Source organism: Trichogramma pretiosum, unplaced genomic scaffold (genome assembly GCF_000599845.2).
Source record: "Trichogramma pretiosum strain Unisexual culture from Peru unplaced genomic scaffold, Tpre_2.0 scaffold24, whole genome shotgun sequence".
In the NCBI taxonomy this organism is placed as follows: domain Eukaryota; kingdom Metazoa; phylum Arthropoda; class Insecta; order Hymenoptera; family Trichogrammatidae; genus Trichogramma; species Trichogramma pretiosum.
In genome coordinates this window covers 817,594-838,157 of record NW_019641611.1, presented here as the reverse complement: position 1 = coordinate 838,157, position 20,564 = coordinate 817,594, and the positions used below count along the sequence as shown (strand labels likewise).

The 20,564-nt window shown below is 36.5% G+C and overlaps 7 protein-coding genes across 8 annotated transcripts; 3 read left to right on the top strand and 4 right to left on the bottom strand.

Moving 5' to 3' along the window:
• Positions 1-89: 89 nt before the first annotated feature.
• Positions 90-3,060, bottom strand: LOC106648386. The gene is made up of 2 exons (XM_014365257.2): positions 2,242-3,060; positions 90-1,706 (listed from the first exon to the last, which is right to left on the bottom strand). Exons 1-2 carry the CDS (start codon positions 2,793-2,795, stop codon positions 1,037-1,039), a joined length of 1,224 nt encoding a protein of 407 aa, XP_014220743.1. The 5' UTR covers positions 2,796-3,060; the 3' UTR covers positions 90-1,036.
• Positions 3,061-4,315: 1,255 nt separating this feature from the next.
• Positions 4,316-5,676, bottom strand: LOC106648432 (bridging integrator 3-like). The gene is made up of 4 exons (XM_014365337.2): positions 5,592-5,676; positions 5,400-5,507; positions 5,157-5,331; positions 4,316-5,083 (listed from the first exon to the last, which is right to left on the bottom strand). The coding sequence occupies exons 1-4, from the start codon at positions 5,597-5,599 to the stop codon at positions 4,577-4,579; spliced, it is 798 nt and encodes a 265-aa protein (XP_014220823.1). The 5' UTR covers positions 5,600-5,676; the 3' UTR covers positions 4,316-4,576.
• Positions 5,677-6,179: 503 nt separating this feature from the next.
• On the top strand, positions 6,180-9,041 carry LOC106648431 (tyrosine--tRNA ligase, cytoplasmic). 2 transcript variants are annotated; one of them, XM_014365334.2, is made up of 8 exons: positions 6,180-6,268; positions 6,903-7,318; positions 7,409-7,671; positions 7,776-7,991; positions 8,054-8,248; positions 8,338-8,611; positions 8,693-8,834; positions 8,906-9,041. In XM_014365334.2, exons 2-8 carry the CDS (start codon positions 6,942-6,944, stop codon positions 9,017-9,019), a joined length of 1,581 nt encoding a protein of 526 aa, XP_014220820.1. In that variant the 5' UTR covers positions 6,180-6,268; positions 6,903-6,941; the 3' UTR covers positions 9,020-9,041. The 2 variants fall into 2 exon arrangements, with proteins under 2 accessions (XP_014220820.1, XP_014220821.1); XM_014365335.2 differs by lacking the exon at positions 6,180-6,268 and adding an exon at positions 6,492-6,626.
• LOC106648434 (DNA-directed RNA polymerases I, II, and III subunit RPABC2) lies at positions 9,030-9,980 on the bottom strand. Its single transcript, XM_014365338.2, has 2 exons — positions 9,833-9,980; positions 9,030-9,666 (listed from the first exon to the last, which is right to left on the bottom strand). The coding sequence occupies exons 1-2, from the start codon at positions 9,859-9,861 to the stop codon at positions 9,303-9,305; spliced, it is 393 nt and encodes a 130-aa protein (XP_014220824.1). The 5' UTR covers positions 9,862-9,980; the 3' UTR covers positions 9,030-9,302.
• A 785-nt stretch (positions 9,981-10,765) lies between these two features.
• LOC106648145 (UDP-glucuronosyltransferase 1-3-like) lies at positions 10,766-13,131 on the top strand. The gene is made up of 4 exons (XM_014364826.2): positions 10,766-11,494; positions 11,805-12,459; positions 12,526-12,751; positions 12,825-13,131. The coding sequence occupies exons 1-4, from the start codon at positions 11,084-11,086 to the stop codon at positions 13,105-13,107; spliced, it is 1,575 nt and encodes a 524-aa protein (XP_014220312.2). The 5' UTR covers positions 10,766-11,083; the 3' UTR covers positions 13,108-13,131.
• Positions 13,132-13,436: 305 nt separating this feature from the next.
• On the bottom strand, positions 13,437-14,445 carry LOC106648417 (cytochrome c-type heme lyase). The gene is made up of 2 exons (XM_014365313.2): positions 14,354-14,445; positions 13,437-14,273 (listed from the first exon to the last, which is right to left on the bottom strand). The coding sequence occupies exon 2, from the start codon at positions 14,248-14,250 to the stop codon at positions 13,522-13,524; it is 729 nt and encodes a 242-aa protein (XP_014220799.1). The 5' UTR covers positions 14,251-14,273; positions 14,354-14,445; the 3' UTR covers positions 13,437-13,521.
• Positions 14,446-14,860: 415 nt separating this feature from the next.
• Positions 14,861-20,009, top strand: LOC106648144. The gene is made up of 11 exons (XM_023458639.1): positions 14,861-14,934; positions 15,003-15,846; positions 15,920-16,151; positions 16,225-16,450; positions 16,539-16,812; positions 17,302-17,733; positions 17,834-18,259; positions 18,438-18,669; positions 18,738-18,963; positions 19,040-19,403; positions 19,473-20,009. The coding sequence occupies exons 2-10, from the start codon at positions 15,010-15,012 to the stop codon at positions 19,329-19,331; spliced, it is 3,177 nt and encodes a 1,058-aa protein (XP_023314407.1). The 5' UTR covers positions 14,861-14,934; positions 15,003-15,009; the 3' UTR covers positions 19,332-19,403; positions 19,473-20,009.
• Positions 20,010-20,564: the final 555 nt, after the last annotated feature.

Sequence of the window (20,564 nt, the reverse complement as noted above, 5' to 3'; positions counted from 1 at the left end):
CTCAATGAATATTGATTGAAAATTTTGGAAATCAATCTTGCAAATGAAAAAAATTAAGGATTTTAACAATGTAAAATAAAAAAACATTATAATTTAAACCATGATTTATTATATGTACACAACAAAGTCTATGTTGTAGTTAAAGTTGATAATAAATCAAACCTATTATATAGTTGTGACTTTGAAAATACAACAAACTTTGGATCACACTTAGCATACATTCAGTAAAAATGAGGATCGTATTTTACAATTAAGACTAAAAAATGATATTTTATAAAAATTCTATCCACTATAATAACATAATTTATACATAAATTATAATTTTGTTTCTTATATTTAATATGATTTCAATCATAACGAAATAAATTTAGATTGAAACCTTCGATATAACTTAAAATAATAGACTATTGATCAATTTTACAATATTTACATAAATTCCAATTCCGAGCTTATAAACTGAATTTTAAACTTAATATTTAACATTTTATAAAGATAATTTTTATCATTGACTTGTGATATTCTAAGTGAAAAATGAATTATTTTATAAAAATTTATGATTTCAGTAAGTTGAAATATCACATAATACTTTACTTTAGCGTACATTTTACAGTTTTAAATACTTAAAGATCTGATATTAGTTGAGGAAAATCCATAGCTAGTGAAAAATTATTATTCAAATTCACATTAATGTCGCTTTCAGGTGAACTGTGTGATTCATAGCCAAGGTCAAGATCGAAGATCGAGTCATAATCTAAATCATATTTACTGAATGGTAAACAAGATTCCAGTGGACTCATATATATGCCTTCGGGATGACTGCTCAATGTTGTCGGAGATGCAGCTGACGAATATGGTCCTACGTCAGATTCCATCGGGATACATTTTTTAGAACTTGTTTTCCGGCAGTTTATAGAATCATCAGCCTCCTTACAAACGTCATTCTTTAAAGTCGCTAATACATTTTCCAATTGCTGATAATCTTCTAGCTTTAAGACATCTGCTTCCAAATCTTGAAGAGTTTCTGAATCTGTCAACATTACGGTTTCGTCCTCGTTGGCCTTAGAATACAATTTCGGCCCCACCATTTTCTCCCCAATAACACACTGTTCCTCATGGCTTTTACCATTTGCTTCTCCCTTTGTTTCCTCTCCTGTGCCCTTTTGAAGTTCCTCGCTTGTGCATAACTGAGAAGTTTTTCCTTCATCCCCGGTGGAAAGCTTGTCAAGAATTGGGTTAACCAAGTATTCAAACTGGCTGAGCCATTCTTTTTCCGGCAATCCAAAAGTAAGACCTTCAGAAGGAGAAAAAAGGCTACATTCGCTACCAGCTCGCTCAAGCTGTCTTCCGTCGCCCGACGACTCGTCGTCTGTACCGGTCCACCCTGCTGCAGAGGGTTCGAGGATACTGCTGATCCCAGCGTTGAATCAGTACATTCGACAACTGTCACCGGACTCGGATTCGAGCCGCACGAGCATTTGCTCTGTGAGCCTTTGATCCTTTCCATTTCTTCCTTTAATGCCTGGCTTGCGGAACGAAGCGCTTCCATCTCTTCGGTCAGTGATTTGTTCCTTTCTTCAAGTGTCCTATTTTCTTCGACGAGCTTCGTATTCTCTTCCCTTAGGGTTACAAGGCTTTTCTCTAATTCTTCAACTTTGGCTTTTTTTCGATCCCGCGAATTTTGTGCTGCCAGTCTGTTTTTCAGTTTTCTGAAAAAAAAAAAACAAAAAAACAAAGTTAATATTTATTAATTGATGCATATAAAAAGTAAACACTAAAGTTTGTATAAAGTCAAGGTATATGTTTTGTCTGTGCATTGTTTGTGTCAGGTCAGACTGAGGAAAACAAATAAAATTTACGTGCAAAATCAGATACATATCAATTTTAATTCAATATACTGAATCATAAAGATTCAATGATTTGGAAATTAAAACGTATCATTATAAAAATATTTCAACCGTTTGTTTTGAAAATGTGTGTTTTTTTTTCAAAAAATGTAAGATTGAAAATATTAAATAATGCTCAAAAAATGTATCGTATTTGCATCTAAGAAAACCACCGGAAAAAACTAATTACACTCATATTGACGTTTTTAAAAACTATAAATATCAAATAGCCTCTACACAAAAGAAAGAGAGAGAGAATAGTGGGGGAGTGGGAGAAAAGCGTTTATCGTGGCATAGACGTTTCTAGAGCCGCTGCCATATGGCGTACGTCAAAAGATGATGCAATATTTTCACTTACTTTCTGTAGGCTTTTTGTTCGTACGTGAGCCCTTCTAAACGCCTTTTTTTGCCAGCAGGAGGAGAATCTTCTAAAAGATCTGGAATGAGTGTGACATCTTGAGCTTCCATTATTTCAGGCTCCTCTTTTACCAATAATAGTTCGTCCGTAGAATCGAACGTTAACATTATTTCATTTCCGTTCTCGACTGGAATGGGATTGGTTATTTGCTGCGGTTGCTGAATAACATGTTTTGTCACTTGCTGTTCTATCGATTTTGGTTGCAATAACTGTGGTTCAATTTGTTTTTCTTTTGTTGTAACTGTTACAGTTTTAATTTGTGGCTGATTTTCAGATGTAATTATTATAGGTTGGAATGCAGATGTTTTTTGTTGTCTTTCTTTTGCTGTACCACACAGTTGCTCCAAGAAAGTTATTGTTGATGGAAGTGGTTGAAAATGTACGCCTGGTTTTAGAACATTTTTTATGCACAGCTTTGGTAGCTTGACATTATTCTTTCTTAAAGCCACTAAAGGCTGCTGCTGCTGTTTTGTCAAAGTGACCGTAGGCGCCATGATAACTTTCTTATTATTCACCGTGTATCTGTTATCAAGGTGTATGTTATTGTTATCACGCAACTCTTAATATGTTCGGAGTTTATCGTCACTTAGGCACCGCAAAACAACAACACTGAATTCACTTGTGCTTGATGTAGACATAATCACGAGACTGACGATTGCGGAGTCGCCGTACCGAATACTTATAAACTACGGGCTGATGCAACGACAGGGACTTTCTCGATTTTTTACACTAGCGGAGGCTCGGGGCTTCGTGTTCGTACGCGATTGGTCGACGAGCGCCAGAAAGGAGTTAACTGTACATCTGCGCGCCTGCGTACTCGCTTTTTACCCTATTGACGTCAAATAAATAAGCCTTTAAATAATTCTCATTGCATATACATATAGTAATATTGTATTGTGTGTCGCATTCTCTACAGGGCGTTGAATTTTGCATCAGCTAAAAACGTAAACAAAGCGTATTAGGGGCTCTATCCTGCCAAGCCTATCTGCTATGATTATGATTACTGTGTTTAACACACGGACGACCCTGACTACGCTCTATTTACATCTTTTTCGGTTATTATCGAATTAGTCACTCCGAATACTGTTTATACATTATGCATTATTACTCATCATTATTCAGATTTGACCGAGAATGTTACTCATGATGATCGATGTTTGACCATGTTTACATCATTTGTTTTTATCCATGAAACTTATAATTTTTAATGTTAATTTCTCAATTTCTCAATATAATCAATTCTTACACCATTTTTATTATTAGAAATAGAAAATTTTGGCATTTTATATCCGTTCAGATTCAAAGCTCCAGCTTTGGAAAATTATAAACAGGAAGGTGGTTTTTTCACTGAATGTGGGGTTTCTTTTCACAAAAGAAGTCTTGTTCAAATTGAAAACTCATTTTTGGTTTCACTCCTATTTAATCGATTTAAGCCTGCGTTTATTAGAAATTCGATTATTTTAAATTAAAAGCCATTTAAATATTAATATACTTAGTCTATTCTGTTTTTATTCACAAAAACTGTAATCGCTATTTTTCATTTATATTAGCAAGATTACTATCGTTTTTTTTTTGAAAAGTCGAGTGCTGATATTCCTCAATCCCAGAATTATTGGAATAATTGATTTAATGTAAATGATACAGAAATGAATTTTTCATAATTAAAACCTTAAGAAATTTGCAATTGTTATTGCAGTGAATCTGCGAAAATTTGTTCGTATTATTGCAGGCGCTATGCATGAGTGATCATCTGTAAAATATTACATCAGCTAGTAGGACATCAGGAATGATGAAATTTTGTCTGTGTAGGAGTAATGAAAGAAAAGTTGATAGCAATTTAAGATTTCTTTCATAGATTCTAAATTTTACTTTTTTTTATAAATACATCTAGTTGATTGAATACTTTTTTTAATTAAAACATTTTAAGATACTAAAATTGTAAATAAAGAGATATGTTGAGTATAAATAGATAAACAAACTTGTTCGGTGTCCAATTTTTTTCAATGCACCCCAATCACTATTCAAATTTTTTTATTGTATATAATAGCCTTAATAAATATATAATCACTTTTATGGAATAAAAATTTGCAGTTTACAAAAAGCTGCACTGGACAATATTTACAATACATAATTTACATAATAAATAATCTTTTACCATAGGCACATACATTTTTTTTTATAAAAATAAAGACATTCTTAACAATATTAAAACTTATAAGTATTAACAATTTCCCAGCATTCAATTTCATCACTTTTAAAATTAAATTGAACTAATTCAGCAATGTTTTACAATTGTTAATTCTTTAATGCGTTTGAAGTTTGTATCAATTTCTCTTTGATAATCTTCCTCAGACATAGAAGAATTTGGAGATCCTGATTCATTTTTTTCAGGCATTAATTGAGTAAATAATCTAGTTGAATTGCCGTAGTATTCTAACTGAGTAGCAATGAAAGCATGAAGAGTGGGTTTCATGTATTCCAATCTTTTTTCTAAAAATATTGGAAGTTCAGTTAAAAGATGGGCATGATATGCTTTCAACTCTTTACCAGCTTGTTCTTCTGCTATCTTTTCTTTATTTAATTTTACATGATCGCTTGCTTTTTTTTCTCTTCTGTCATGATACTTTTTAAAATTTGTATGAGCTGTTTTCCAAGTACTAACAAGGTCTTCTCTTTTATTCAGAGCATCTCTGATGTAAGCAAAATGTTCACGTAATTTCTTTAGAGGCTCTAAAAATGATTTTTGGTAAAAAATAACTGCTTCTTCCACAGTTTTTCCTATCTGCAATTTAACAAGAATTAAAACTATTTATCAACTTTTTATTATTGAAAAGTGTCATGGATTTATTTATTACTTGAGTGGTTATGGAATGAAACTCCTCCATTAGAATTCTAAGATTATCATTTACATGGACCAATCCACTTTGTACCAAATTAGAAGTTAATCCTTGATCTGTAGAATCCACTTGTTTGATTGCATTAATATATTTTTTCATTTCTTTATACATTCTCCTAGTTGTAATTTCAACACTACAAAAAAGAAAATAATTATTTTTATGTTTTAACTTTGAATTCCAATGTAAATTATAAAAACACACTGAATAATTCTTTGAACAGCGATATCAAGTTCTCGATCTTCTTCAGCTGTTAGACATGGGTAAGCAGGAGTGGGCCTTGTTGTTATATACTGTTTTCTTAGTGGATTCCTGAATTTAAAGTAAAATTTAAATTATTGCATTTAAATTCCTTACACAAAATTAATAAAAAATTAGTGTAAAATGTGCACTTGCCACGTCATTTCTGGTGATTTTCATGAGACAATAACCAGATTGTTGAATATAATCATTGGTTATTGTGAATTTTTAACAGTATCAAAATATTTTGACCTATGACAGGAGTTACTCAAGTATTTCATCATGATAATTTACAAAAATTAAGTACGGGTTAGAGTGATGATTATTCAACAAATATGATTGGGCAGCAAGCTTATTTTCACTATCGCACAAACATTAATTGATTTCAACTGCGCTTACTTATTAAAAAAGATAACTAAGTGCGCGATTGTTGTTTATACTCGGCATGCCTAAGGTTAACAGAGAAGACAATTATCTTGTTGGGATTTGGCTCAGCGCCTGCGCTATTGCAAACAGATCCATTTAAATTGTGCATTTTTTTCATACATTTTGTGCAATTTTAATGGATTGCAAACCCAAAGACATAAGAAATACGCTCGAACCATAATACCAGTTGGCCAATAATATACATTTATATTTTTTAAATCACTTTGCAGCCTGGTTCAGTGAAAGTTTAGTCCGAACACCGGCTCCTAAAACTCAGAAATATTTCGCGACTCACGGTTGTTTTTTTGCCGCATGGAACAAAGTTCCGCTAGAGGGACTGTTATATACACTTTATATATTTATTTCTGCTGCTCTCGTTGCACGTCGACAGCTGGAAAGTAAAAAAGGTAAAGGTTTTTATTTTACTCATCTGAAAAGCGATTGATTGCGTTTGTGATGACAAAAATATTATGGAAATTGTCCATATATCTTATTAATAGAATAAATAGAAATACAATCGACTAAATTTGCGCTGTATAATCTTAACTTGTGCTCGAGTTCATTCTCATTTTAAATTGCATCATACACCTGTGCTGTGTGATCATATCGTGCAAACTGTGCTAGTACTGAAATTTTCAGTCAGTCTCCCAAAATCTTATCTACTTCTTAACTTCTTTCCTCCGTTTGACGTTGTGTTCGAAACTTTGAAAAATCAACTACTTCTTTGCTTTTTTCACAAATTTGCACGTGGCTTCGCGCGCATGCGTAATTAGAATTATTTATTAATTTATATCAATATATTTTGGAATAACAAAACGTGAAACTTTATTTAATTCTTATTTGAAAATTATTGAATCTGCTACCTAGTAATAAAAATTAAATTCAATAAATTCATTGGTAATTCTGAAAATAATTTGACAGTTCTATAGTCAAATTCTATAGTCATCAATGAAAGCCTTCAGCCTACTCAGAAATTATCATAATTTTACAAATTTAAGAAAATCTTTTTATACAAACAAAAACTATCTTGTATGTATGCAGCATTTGTACCATTTATCGACCTTCAATTATAAACTCAAGATGACACAATTGACATGGGAAGAAAAGCATGCACTCATCACCAGGAATTTGGCAGAGGTTCTTGGAGATGAAAAGCTTAAAACAATTCTCAAAGAAAGAGACCTAAAATTATACTGGGGAACCGCCACTACAGGAAAGCCACACATTGGATACTTCACACCTATGACAAAGATTGCTGATTTCCTGCGAGCTGGAGTGGAAGTAACTATTTTATTTGCAGATCTCCATGCCTCTCTTGATAACATGAAAGCTCCATGGGACTTATTGAAATTAAGAGAACAGTATTACGAAGCTATAATTAAAGCTTTATTAAAATCTATTGATGTTCCTATAGAAAAATTAAAGTTTGTTAAAGGAACAGATTACCAATTAACAGAGTAAGTTTTTTTTAATATAGTCAGAAAAATGTACACTTTTCAACATAAAGGTAATTAATTAAATCTAATATAATGTTTTTATTTTTTTAGAAAATATACATTGGACATGTACAGATTGAGCACTTTAACAACTGAGCATGATGTCAAAAAAGCTGGAGCAGAAGTTGTAAAGCAAGTAGCTAATCCTTTACTGTCTGGTTTACTATACCCTGGCTTGCAAGTATTAGATGAAGAATATTTGAAAGTAGATGCTCAATTTGGAGGCATTGATCAAAGAAAAATATTCACATTTGCTGAAAAGTATCTACCTGCTCTAGGATATGAAAAGCGAATTCATTTAATGAATCCAATGAGTGAGTTTCTTAATTATTACTTAATACGTTTAAGTTTAGGTTTTTGCCTAACAACACATAACTTGGATTGCACATATAATACTTATTCTTATTTTTACTTATAGTTCCTGGTTTAGCTGGAGCAAAAATGTCCTCATCCGAAGAAGATTCCAAGATTGATCTTCTAGACAATGCTGCATCTATAAAGAAAAAATTAAAAAAAGCTTTCTGTGAGCCAGGAAACATAACTGACAATGGACTTCTAGCTTTTGTCAAATCAGTATTGTTTCCATTGATGAAGGAAGGAGAATCATTTTTAGTGCCCCGAGCAGCTGAATTTGGTAACTATGATAAATTATATGCATATATTTTCACAACAATTCTCTATGAAATGGAATTACAGGAGGAGATGCATCTTATGCCAATTATGAAGAACTTGAAATGGCTTTTGCCGAATACGCAGTACATCCTGGTGACTTGAAAAGTGCATTAGAAGTGTACATCAATAAACTATTAGATCCAATTAGAAAGGAATTCGCAAGTGATCCAAAATTGAAATCCCTGAGTGCCAAGGCTTATCCTCTCCCATCAAAACAAAGTAAATATAATTTCAATTTTTATATCTCCATCTTTTTTAAATTGCAACTAAAAAATATCATTAACATAAATAATAAAATGAATCTTCAGAACCAAGTGCTGAGCCAGCTGAAGTCGTTCCTTCAAGATTAGATATCAGAGTTGGTAAAATTGTTGAAGTACAAAGGCATCCAGATGCTGATAGTTTATATATTGAAAAAATTGATTTGGGAGAAGAGTCTGGGCCTAGAACTATTGTTAGTGGTTTGGTCAATTTTGTTCCTATTGAACAGATGCAGGATAGAATGGTTGTTGTATTGGCAAATTTAAAACCTGCAAATTTGAGAGGTGTCTCTTCTCACGGAATGGTGTTATGTGCTTCTGTGTAAGTATTAAATAGTAATCAATTTTATATAATTCTTATTTTAACCAAAAATTTTCATTTATGAATTGTTCAATTTTTTAGTGATGAGCCAACGAAAGCTGTTGAACCACTCAGACCTCCAGTGAATAGTAAACCTGGTGATAAAGTAGTTGTTGAGGGTTATGAGAATGGAAATCCCGATGAGGTTCTAAACCCAAAAAAGAAAGTTTGGGAGAAATTACAGGTAAATTGGCAATACTGTCATTAAACGTTTTTAGAAGTGAGACAAGTTATTTATTTTAAATTCTATTTTAGGTTGATCTCAAAATTAATGCAAATGGTGTTGCATGTTGGAGTGGAAATCCTTTAATCACACCATCAAATGAAAATCTTCTAGTAGATTCTTTAAGGAATGTTTCAATCAAATAATTCACTTTAATTTATTTGTAAAACTTTTTTTATTGAAACACATTTTCTCATAATCATAAAAACATTCACTCATTTATTTACATGAATTAATTTTTAAATAAAGATTGGTTCATATGAAAAAAATTGTTGATCAACATGACCTATCGATTTAAAAATTGTCGACTCAATCACACAATTCAAAACCAAAGAAAATTAAAATTTAGAATGTCTAGAATCAATTATGTTCCATGATCTTATTTTTACTTTCCAAGGTTTATGAATGATATTTCTTTCATCTTATAGATTAATGATCAATAATAACTAATTCATCAATTCCCCAATCTTCATAACTGTTGTCTGGTAGAAATCGTCTGATGATAATTGGAATTTTTCTCTGCTTCAATTCTTTCATGGCAATTTGTAAAGGATCAGTTTCACCTTCCAATTCTACCATCACAGGTGCACACATGGATATTTGTAAGGCTCTTGTACCAAGTATACGAGCCCTTTCATATTTGGTCATGTAATGAGTAGTGATGCGTTTACTCTTCTGAACTCCACCAGTAGCTTCACCAGGAGGCACTAAATCAAAATTTTCAGCCTCATCTTCGGGTTGTTCTAACTCAATGTTATCATCGTCTTCGACATCGTCAAACTCATCTGCGACACTGAGAAGAAATGGAAAGGAATATTATATTAACAAGTCAAAGTAATCGAAAGGTCGAGAAATTTCGAAAGTGAGGTTATATTTGGTTTTTTAATCGCACGAATCTTGGAAGATAAATTAAAGAAAAACTAGAAGCGTATCAACAATAATTAAAATAAATTACTTACTCGTCGACTTCGAAATCGTCATCAGCCATGGTAATAAGGAATGTTATTGAAAAATCTTGAGAACGAACTAACTTTGGATCAGCTCACTGTTGAACTGAGTTCGGGTCTGTTCTGAATTGACAAGTTGTCGCTGTCTGCAATGGATTCGGCAGCTAGTAAGTAGTAATGAAACCCACGTGTAGACTAGAGAGCCACCTACTCGATACTCAAGTTTAGGCGCATTTTTTGAGTATCGATATTAAATCGCGAATTTAATTCTGTGAAGAGGCAATCATAATATTAATTCAGCTGATATAAAAATTATAAAAATGAGAAGATCACTTAGTTAATAGAATTATTAAAATTTATTCATAAAAATTCGTTGCATAACTAATATTAAAATCTTATCTTCACAGAAGCACGAATTTTCAATATCAATACTCCAAAATAACGGTTGGTTCTTACAATTTTCTTCTAAATCCATTAGTTCACAAGATAAATATTTGTTAGAAAAATCTTTAAATATTTTTAAAGAGACCCCAATACTTTTTTGAAGAAGATCTGGTTCCAGATCTCTGTGTAATTCAATATTTGTTTAGTAATTCGAATGTTGGTGCGAAACATTACATACTATGTAGTCTTATGGATACTGCTTTAATCGAACTTGTAGTAAGATGTTGCTAGTAATGCATAATTACACAAAAAGAGTAAACAATGAACCAAGCGCGATGCGTCACATGTTCAAGTATCAAAAAAACTCAAATGTTTCGTATGTTTAACTATCAAAAAAACTCGCTGCACCTCAACTACACATGCCACTTCCTACATTTTTAATGAAGCATCATTCTTCATTCGTCGAGAATTCCTTGACGCTTCATCAGACAGCTCGGAGGTATTTAAGCGCTTCATTTATAGAAATGCAAATGTGTGCGAAAATTGTCAGAAAACGTTCATCCATCTTCTCACGCCTCCTTAGCCACAGTCAATTAACAAAAGCCGACTGCTTCGTGACAGCGTGTTTTTTTATCTTGTGCAGCATCGTAATCTCTGGCCGAGTACTTGAACAATTGGAGGCGACTTTTTGTCAAGTCACTCGGACTATTCATTTTACACGCGATACTTGGTCGGGCGCCAGTTACATCGCACGTCGAATGGTGTGATATTTTTTTCTCCGCGTTGATAAGCATCGCTGCTATCGATATCGAAGATTGCGCGACACTCCGATAGATCGTAGCTCGTATTTCGGCGTGCAGTCTCGATCGATCTCTCAATATGACTCGAGCGTGGATAATCGCTGTTCTTTTGCTGGCTGCAACTCTGTCCACGAGCCATGGCTTGCGTATCCTGGGTATATTTCCACTCCAGGGCAAAAGCCACTTCGTCATGTGCGAGGCTTTGATGAGAGGACTGGCCGCCAAGGGCCACCAGGTCGACGTCTACAGTCACTTTCCGCTGAAGAAACCGATTCCCAACTACAAGGATTATAGCTTGGCTGGAACGCTGCCGGCCCTTGCCAACAACATGACCTACGACTACATGAACTCGTTCGGTGGGGTCATCTCGATACCGGTGCTCATGAATTTGATCGGCAATCCTGTTTGCGAGTTGCTGAATTTACCGATTTTCCAGAATCTTATTAAAAATCCACCCAACGATCCACCTTACGATCTCGTCATTATAGAGGTAAAACATAATTTTAATTATTCTTTTTTTTTAGAAAAATCACCAAAGATTGGGTTGAGATTCTGTGGAGTGCATAATATTTTGATCGGTCTTGAGCAATAAATTTACATTGATCAATCATGCTTGAAAAATTAAGCGTCTTCATCTCTTGATTTTATGAATTTTTCTCGCGTCACACGTTGCTGCACAACGGCGCTCGCGGCTAACAATATAATTATTCAATTCTGTCAATTAAGAGCTTTAAGTATCACTTTGGACGATCGTTCGAAAAAAAAACCGACGATGATCGTGGAATTCCGCTTATTTGCAGATGTTCTTGTCGAACTGCTACTTAGAACTCGGGCATCATTTAAATGTTCCGATAGTCTCGATGGTGACCACCAGCCTCTTCGAGTGGATGTACCGGCCGCTCGGTAATCCCTCGCGCCTAGCGGTGGAGCCAACGACATTTTCCGGCGGCTATCATCCGATGTCGTTCAAGGAGCGTCTGAGCAACGTCGTGCTGAGTCACTACTTCGAAAATTCGTTCAACAGAGAGGCTCGCAATGCTCAAAACGCCATGGTCGAGAAAGCTTTCGGGCCCGGAATGCCCGACGTCATCGACCTCCAGAAGGAGATATCTCTGACCCTGGTAAATTATCATCATGCCTTGAACGGCGTGCGAGCTTTCACGCCGTCGGTCGTGCCCGTGGGCGGTATCCACGTTTTCGAAAACGAAGATGTGCTACCGGCTAATGTCAAGACATTCATGGACGAGAGCAAGGATGGTTTCATTTACGTCTCGTTTGGCTCGATGGTGCAAATCGAAACGTTCCCCGAACACGATATCAAAGAACTATATGCCAGCTTCAAAAACATAGCGCCAATTAGAGTTGTCATGAAAATAGCCAAACCGGAACTGCTACCGCCCGGCTTGCCTTCGAACGTTATCACGCACTCTTGGTTGCCGCAAGTCAAAGTCCTGAGTGAGTTGAGAAGGTTTTGAGGAAAAAAGAATTTAACTAATAGGAGCTTTTTTCGTTGGTTTTCAGAGCACAAAAATATTAAGGCCTTTGTTACACACGGTGGACTTATGGGTACGCAAGAGTCTATTTACTACGGCGTACCGCTAATAGGATTTCCTCTATTTGGCGATCAGCACTTCAATATTGAGTCGTACGCAAAGAAAAATTTGGCCATCAAACTTGATCGTCATAATATTAAAGAAGAAACATTGACCGCAGCCATCAAAGAAATCGTCAATAATCCCGCGTACAAGTAAGCTCAATTTTATTAATATAATCGATTGATAACTGACATGATTTCTTATGTTTGCTTTTTCTTTTTCTAGAAATTCAGCTGATAAGGTAGGCAAAGCTTTTAGAGACGCCCCATTGAGTCCGCTAAACACGGCGATTTATTGGGTAGAATACATAGTCAAGCATGGAAAATATTCACTTAGACCTCCGATAGTAGATTTGCCTTGGTGGCAGGCTTCTTTGCTAGACGTATATGCATTTTTAGCTGCAATCTTCATTTTGTTATTAGTGATTTTCTACAAGCTAGTAGCAATCTTAATCAAGCTGATATTTAATTTACAGAAATCAAAGCCACGAAAAATGAAAAAGAAATGATTTCATTTTTAAAGACTTTGCATTTAGCGCTGATAATGTTGTGAAACTTTATGAATGTTTGACTTAAAATGTGACAAGTGGTATAAGCTACATAGAGCGAGTGATAATTAAATAATAATGAACCAATCAGTGAAATTGTCGATGACATATACTTTTTCTACCAAATTTTTTACCCAAGCAGTATGAAAATTTCAACTTAAGATTTGAATTTTATTATTTAACTGTATTAGTTTAATATTATTTTGAATAATAGTTGAAAATAGCAAATGAAATATTAATGTGACACTTTTTTAGGTAGGGTGATATTAAATAATAATTGATTATTTTAAACTTAACAACTCCTAGGTCAATTTAATAAATAACTTTCAAGTATTATGTACAACATTAAAATAAATGACAATACGTAGAACCTTCTTAGTGTTCTTTGCCTTGATACATCCATCTCCACCATGCAACCTTCATTCTATCCCAAATGTTTCCTGGAGAATCCATAGCTGGCCTAACATCCAATAATGCAAATGTATACTTATCATTGACATCTCCACCATCGTAGTAATCAATGATGTACTTGATATTCTTGCCACATCTATCAACAATCCAGTCGTGTCTATCAAAAGGCAATCCATATCCTAACCAGTAGCGTATTCTTGCTCTGGGTGAGTAATCTTTGGCTTTACCTCCAAAACTTTTTAACTTTGGGTTTGCACATTCATTATAATGTAATACTTCCCATTTGAGTACTTCTTGCCAGGCTTGCTCATTGTTAGCATTATGAATTTTAATAATTTCATCCATATCTTGAGGCTTGAGATCTTCATCCTTCCAACGCCAACCTTTACGAAGCATAGCATTCCAAAACATTTGAGGAGATGGATAAACCCAGAATCCACCCTCTTCTGATGCTTTTGGAATAGTTGAAACTTGCCTATCCTTTGAAAGTGGAAAAGGTTGATCCGGGGCTGGATTCTGATTTTCTTTTGGCATCATATTTAAAGGATTGATCTCATCATGATTAATTGGACACTCGCTCTTCTGTTGCACTTTGGGAAGATTTTTATGATCAACAGGACACTCCGATATATCCCCTTTGACGGGATGAGCAATAGCTGTAGGCTTGTCAGCCGACGACACGGTGTTACCCATATTGCTTAATATTGCTTAAAACGCTGCAAACAAATAAAAGTTGAAAATTATTCTTTTACAATTTTTCAAACTATGATGTAAGTCATGGTAAAATAATACGTACATAATACCGAATGTAGGGCAGAGCCAAAGAATGAGACAAACTATATTTTCTAGGTTACCAAACAATAACTGATCGCGTGCTCTGCGCATAAGTATCGTCTGCTGGGCGAGATTCGAGAATCGAGAATCTCACAGTCCTGAGAGCAGCGCCACCTCGAGCGAGCCCAATGCATTTACTGCGCGTAGCAAAAACAGAGGGATTTTGAATGCAAGGAACGATGATCTTGCACGTAAATTGCGATAACGTATTCGAGATTTCGTGACATTCATTGACATCAATAATGTATAAATCGATGTTTTCGCACAATTTTAATTACTACAACGTGAGTAAAATCTTGTCACCTCCGGGCAATCAATTGTCTCGTCAGCATGATAAAAAAGCAAATAGTTAATGCTTATCACAAGTTGTAATGATCGTTTCATTCAATGTTTTATTAATGGCAGAAAAAACTTATAAACAAGATAAGATTGTCTGATCCTTGTGATAAGGGTAATTTAGCCGTTGCTTTTGGCATTCACCTGCAGTTCAGGTGCAGAACCACGAGTGATATGTGATTGCAATTCAAGTTCTCGGTTAAAATAGTGAGTATGCCTAAAGGAATATTAAAACTGTATAAAGGGTACTAAACATTTGAGACGTGAAATTTCAGGAGCATCATGCAGTCGATCTTAAAATTTGCCGGCTTATGCCTTCTGATGAGTTCGCTGATCGGTAACGTACCTTTAGTTAACTCTTTACGTATCCTGGGTATATTTCCGCTTCAAGGGAAAAGTCACTTCGTTATGAGCGAGGCTTTGATGAAAGGATTGGCCGCCAAGGGTCATCAAGTCGACGTCTACGGTCATTTTCCGCTGAAAAAATCGATCCCCAACTACACGGATTACAGCTTGGCCGGGACTCTTCCTGCTTTTGCAAACAATATGACGTACGAGTTCATGGAATCATTTTCCAAGCGCATATCCATGAAACAGATGCTCGAGATCGTCGGCGAGCCAATCTGTGATCTATTAAATTTGCCAATTTTTCAAAAACTTTTAAAAGACCCACCTAAATACGATCTGGTGATAGTTGAGATATTCATGTTTAATTGTTACTTGGGTTGGGGCCCTTACCTCAAAGTACCCATGATAGCAGTGTCAACGACAACTCTATTCGATTGGATGAACGAGGCTCTGGGAAACCCGTGGAATCTTGCCGCTGAGCCGAGCAGTTTTTCTCAGTCGATTCCGCCGATGTCGTTCCTCGAAAGAGTCGACAATTTTCTGTTTAGTAATTACCTAACTCTGATGTACAACTATCATATGAGGGTGCAGGACAAATATATAGAAGGAGCCTTTGGTAAAGGACATCCCAATGCTGTCGACGCAATGAGGGAAATTTCTCTTGTGCTGATAAATTACAATCAAGCACTGAATGGAATCAAAGCTTTTACTCCTGGCGTCGTACCTGTAGCTGGTTTACATATTACGGACCGCGAAGACCCGCTTCCAGAGGTACGAAACTTATTAATTGAGAATCCGTATGGCTCGGCAATTTGAAAGTTTTTTTTATTATTCTGAATAATAGCGAGTGAAAAAATTCATGGACGAGAGTAAGGATGGATTCATTTATTTTTCATTTGGATCGATGGTCAGAATCGAAACTTTTCCAAAGCACATATTGCACGCCCTTTACCGCAGTTTTGAGAAAATCGCGCCGGTTCGAGTTCTGATGAAAATAGCCAAACCGGAAGATTTACCCACGGGTTTACCGTCCAACGTAATTACTCACAACTGGCTGCCTCAGCTTCAAGTTCTAAGTAAAAAATAAAGTTTTGAAAAGCCATCGATCGTCTGCGTTGTCCTATATATGTATAAAACTCGTTTTTCCAGAACACAAGAATATAAAGGCCTTCGTGACCCACGGCGGCACGATGGGGACGCAAGAAGCCGTGTACCATGCCGTACCCATGATAGGGATCCCTCTCTTTGGTGATCAGCACATCAACATCAAAACTTACGTGAAAAAAAATTTGGCTGTTTACGTCAATCGGCACGAACTCACGGAAGAGACATTCACTCGAGCCGTTCGGGAAATATTGACAAATCCTCTTTACAAGTGCGTAAATAAAAAAAAGAATCCGATCGAGTAGCGATAAAAAAATAACAAAAATTGTCGAAACTACTAATTGACTGGCATTTTGCAGGGAATCATCCGAAAAGTACAGCAAAGCTTTCAAGGACGTGCCAATGAAGCCGTTGGAGACGGCCATCTATTGGGTCGAGTACGTGGCCAGACACGGAAAAAACGCCCTCAGATCTCCGCTGTCGGACATGCCATGGTGGCAGACATCGCTGCTCGATATTTACGTGTTTTTAGCTACGATTCTTGTGCTAATATTGATTGTAATTCGAGTTATCTGGAAGAGTCTCGCTAAATTGCTGTCGAAAAAAACAGCCAAGTCGAAAAAGAAGCAACAATAAATGCACCGTGTATGCACTGCTACGCATTTTATGAGTTATTGAATTTTCGTATACCTTCTTACTCTTTAAATAGAATCGTGAGAGCTGCGATACGCGCGTGGATAAGATCAATCCATCATAATGTATCGAGTGTCGTAATGACTGGAAAATTATCAACAACTGATTGTGCGAATAAAGAACGGGTACACACATCTATGTGCGACATTGCATAATCGCATCGAGTGCCTATACGAATCAAGATCAGCGAGACGACCGGGCGCTGTAATTATTGAAGAAGATAGATGCAGATGGGGGAAACGATGATCGTGACGCATATACTCATAATCGCGGCACACAAAACGATGAACATGATACAACTCTCGCCATTGTTTGAACAAGCGAGTTCGCGTACAAATTTTATCGTGATCCCGTGCACCGAATAATATTTATTATCGATTCGTGTCTCTGCCTCGTGAAAAAATAATAATTTGCACCACGTAAACCGTGCGTGGTCTTGACTGCGTGGTCAAGATGAAATTTTTTCTCTCCTGCCTCGTGGTGCTGGCCTCGATTCTTCAATGGGCCAATGGCTTGCGTATCCTGGGCATGTTTCCGCTGCACGGCAAGAGCCACTTCCACATGTGCGGCAGCATCATGCGCGGCATGGCCGAGAGGGGCCACCAGGTCGACGTCTACAGCCACTTTCCACGGCAAAGCCCGATTCCCAACTACACGGACTACAGCTTGGCCGGGACTCTGCCGGCCCTTGCCAACAACATCACCTGGGACTACGTATCGAAGGTCCAGTCCGGCGTCTCGATTCCCCGCATGTTGGCTTTCGGTGGCAATCCCGTTTGCAAATTGATGGGTTTGCCGCTCCTGCAGAATCTGATACGCAATCCACCGAAGGATCCTCCATACGACGTGGTCGTGGTTGAGGTGAGACTCGCGAGCCTCGGACTGCTCGGCCGAGGCTCGTTGCTTAGAACGATTATTCCAAGGGGCTAATCAATATGTTGTACACGATGAACGCTTGCAGCCAGCCTTCGCGAATTGCCACATGGTCTGGGGACGACTGCTGAACGTACCGATGGTCGTCGTGTCCACGACCCCGAACGTCTTCGACTGGTACAACGAGCCTCTGGGCAATCCGGTGAACTACGCCTCGGACCCGAGCGTATTCGCGAGGACAGTCGCGCCCATGAGTTTCCTCGACAAGCTGCACAATATGTATCTGCACCTGTACGTGAGCTGGGCCATGGCCTATTTCTCGCGCGAGCAGGACGCCCTGCTGAAGGAGTACGTGGGCGACGGCTATCCGAGCGTCTACGACTTGCAAAAGGACACGGCTCTGGTTTTGCTCAATCACAATGTGGCGCTCAATGGAGTAAAGGCTCAAACGTCGTCGATCGTCTCGATCGGAGGTGTGCACGTTCTCGACGACGACAGCACTCAATTGCCCAAGGTTAGCAATTAACGATTTTGCGCTAAAGCTTTGAAAAAATAGTTGCTGGACCTTCGTGTACGGCTAACTCGTCATCAACTCGATTATGTTGATTTATCTGGAGGGATGTGCTGTAGCACCCGATTGTCAAGTACAACAATTTTTCATCCATCTAACTTTTCAATCCATTTTTTTTTAGCAAGTCGAGAAATTTCTCGACGAAAGTAAGAATGGATTCATTTACGTTTCATTTGGCTCGATGGTCCGACTGGAAACTTTCCCGAAGCCTGTAATCGATGCGTTTTACGCCATGTTCAAAAATATCGCACCAGTTCGAGTACTCATGAAAATAGCCAAACCGGAAGAACTGCAACCTGGCCTACCGTCCAATGTAATCGTTCAAACTTGGTTACCGCAGATCAAAGTATTGAGTAAGTCAAAACTTTCATCTTTTTATCGACAACGATTCAAGCTGGAAAATGTCCACTTTGTGTTATAGAGCATAAAAACATCAAAGGCTTCGTCACGCATGGAGGATTATTAGGAACTATGGAGGCTGTGTACCATGAAATACCAATGGTCGGAGTGCCGCTTTTCGGCGATCAGCATCTTAATTTAGAGGTATACGTTAGGAAGAACGTGGCTATAAAGTTGCTGCTTGAAAATATCAACGAAAAAAGTCTCACCGAATCGGTTAAGGCCATGTTAGAGAATCCAATTTACAAGTGAGTTTTTGATGTTCGAAATTTTTCCTTACTCGCGCAGTAAAGAATAATAATAACGACTGATAAAATATTGCAGAAAATCCGTGAGACAAGTGAGCAAAATGATGCGCGACACCCCGATGAAACCCATGGACACGGCAGCCTATTGGATCGAGTTCGTAGCGAGGCATGGAAAAGATGCCCTGAGGTCGCCCCTCACGGACATGCCATGGTGGGAGGCCTCGCTCTGGGACGTTTACACCTTCATTCTGTCCATTATCTTTTTGCTACTGTATGTGATTAAATTAATACTCGGCCGATTTTTGGCCTTGTTCAAGCGCAACACCGAGCTCAAGAAGCAACGCTCGACTAAAGTCAAGAGAAATTGACAACGAAGCACTTTATGACTCGTGTCAGCTCGATTTTGTCCATAGGAACGCTGAATTACTGCCAATTTTTATGTACGTTAATTCATTTCACTGGAGCATCAAATTGTCGTCCGTAATAATTAATTAATTCAACTTTTACAGACGCTATATATACGGAGAAAAAACCTGAAGACAACATTGCATAGTTGATACAAAAATTTCATGTAAATGACGTAACGATCTATCAGTTCTTCAAGGACATTACAACGGTCATAGAGTTTTAGCTATACTTTCTCTTTTTTGAGCAGACTTCAAATTTATTTTGCTGCGGTTTACACCTGCAATTGATAAATCATTGATCATGCTACCGTTGACATCAAGTGCTTGATGGAATTAACTTTCTAATCGACACATCTACATGATATATTAAAAAAATATACTTCGAAAATTTTTAATCCTGATGCACCTTTAGTTTTTCAATGTATTTCAATGTATTTCTTTTCCGATGCACCTTTAGTTACTTGAGTAAAAATGTAAGTTCGAGGATTAACCTTACCAGAGCATATTCATGTACTGACTCGAATAATTGATAAGTGTCATTCATGTACTTATTAAAAAGCAATAAACTATGTAATTTAAAAAGATTTTTTATGTCTGTTAGTTTTCAGACGCTACGAATAAAACATGTTTTGAATAAAATTGTCGTTATCAATCGAATTAAAAAATAAAATACAAAATAGTATTTATTCAGTTTTTTAAAAATTTATTGTTAATTAATAAAAAAATAGTGTCCAACAGCTAGGCAAAAATTGAATTTTCGAGTTTTAGATATCGGATACTTTGAACGTAGCTATTGCAGTTGAACATTGCCATTTATTAGCTAACTCTTAATATATGAACTGGCTGATTACTGTGCGAAAACCAGATTTTTCGATTTTTTTTGGAAAATCGTATTTTAAAAACATTTGAACTTTTCGAGTGATCAAGTGTATGTACTCGATCGAAAGCTTAGAATTTTCCTACAGGATGTAACATTTTTAACGTAATCAAATTAAATAAGATAGCTGTAAAAAGTGAAAAAAGTAAAAATTGTATCCCAAAACAACATACTTCAATTACATATCCAAAAATAGAGTACGACGCCCCATGATGGCAAGTTGGTTCAATAATCCTACCATATATAGCCACACGCAGCCGATGAATCTGTTGCTGTCTTAGAAATAAAATGCTTATTTCAGCTAGATCTTTTGTGCT

What these genes read in the sequence shown, in the direction of transcription:
- LOC106648144 (XM_023458639.1), top strand. Translation starts at nt 15,010, where the DNA reads ATGCAGTCGATCTTAAAATTTGCCGGCTTATGCCTTCTGATGAGTTCG. An exon ending in GCCTCAGCTTCAAGTTCTAA is followed by an intron (nt 16,152 to 16,224) that starts GTAAAAAATAAA and finishes TCGTTTTTCCAG; the next exon opens with AACACAAGAATATAAAGGCC. An exon ending in ACCGCAGATCAAAGTATTGA is followed by an intron (nt 18,670 to 18,737) that starts GTAAGTCAAAAC and finishes TTTGTGTTATAG; the next exon opens with AGCATAAAAACATCAAAGGC.
- LOC106648145 (XM_014364826.2), top strand. Translation starts at nt 11,084, where the DNA reads ATGACTCGAGCGTGGATAATCGCTGTTCTTTTGCTGGCTGCAACTCTG. An exon ending in GCCGCAAGTCAAAGTCCTGA is followed by an intron (nt 12,460 to 12,525) that starts GTGAGTTGAGAA and finishes GTTGGTTTTCAG; the next exon opens with AGCACAAAAATATTAAGGCC. An exon ending in GTCAATAATCCCGCGTACAA is followed by an intron (nt 12,752 to 12,824) that starts GTAAGCTCAATT and finishes TTCTTTTTCTAG; the next exon opens with AAATTCAGCTGATAAGGTAG.
- LOC106648432 (XM_014365337.2), bottom strand. An exon ending in GCTGTTCAAAGAATTATTCA is followed by an intron (nt 5,332 to 5,399) that starts GTGTGTTTTTAT and finishes TCTTTTTTGTAG; the next exon opens with TGTTGAAATTACAACTAGGA. An exon ending in TTCATTCCATAACCACTCAA is followed by an intron (nt 5,084 to 5,156) that starts GTAATAAATAAA and finishes GTTAAATTGCAG; the next exon opens with ATAGGAAAAACTGTGGAAGA.
- LOC106648434 (XM_014365338.2), bottom strand. Translation starts at nt 9,861, where the DNA reads ATGGCTGATGACGATTTCGAAGTCGACGA. An exon ending in GACGATTTCGAAGTCGACGA is followed by an intron (nt 9,667 to 9,832) that starts GTAAGTAATTTA and finishes ATTTCTTCTCAG; the next exon opens with TGTCGCAGATGAGTTTGACG.
- LOC106648386 (XM_014365257.2), bottom strand. Translation starts at nt 2,795, where the DNA reads ATGGCGCCTACGGTCACTTTGACAAAACAGCAGCAGCAGCCTTTAGTG. An exon ending in GAACAAAAAGCCTACAGAAA is followed by an intron (nt 1,707 to 2,241) that starts GTAAGTGAAAAT and finishes TTTTTTTTTCAG; the next exon opens with AAAACTGAAAAACAGACTGG.
- LOC106648431 (XM_014365334.2), top strand. Translation starts at nt 6,942, where the DNA reads ATGACACAATTGACATGGGAAGAAAAGCATGCACTCATCACCAGGAAT. An exon ending in TCCTCTCCCATCAAAACAAA is followed by an intron (nt 8,249 to 8,337) that starts GTAAATATAATT and finishes ATGAATCTTCAG; the next exon opens with AACCAAGTGCTGAGCCAGCT. An exon ending in ATGGTGTTATGTGCTTCTGT is followed by an intron (nt 8,612 to 8,692) that starts GTAAGTATTAAA and finishes TCAATTTTTTAG; the next exon opens with TGATGAGCCAACGAAAGCTG.
- LOC106648417 (XM_014365313.2), bottom strand. Translation starts at nt 14,250, where the DNA reads ATGGGTAACACCGTGTCGTCGGCTGACAAGCCTACAGCTATTGCTCAT.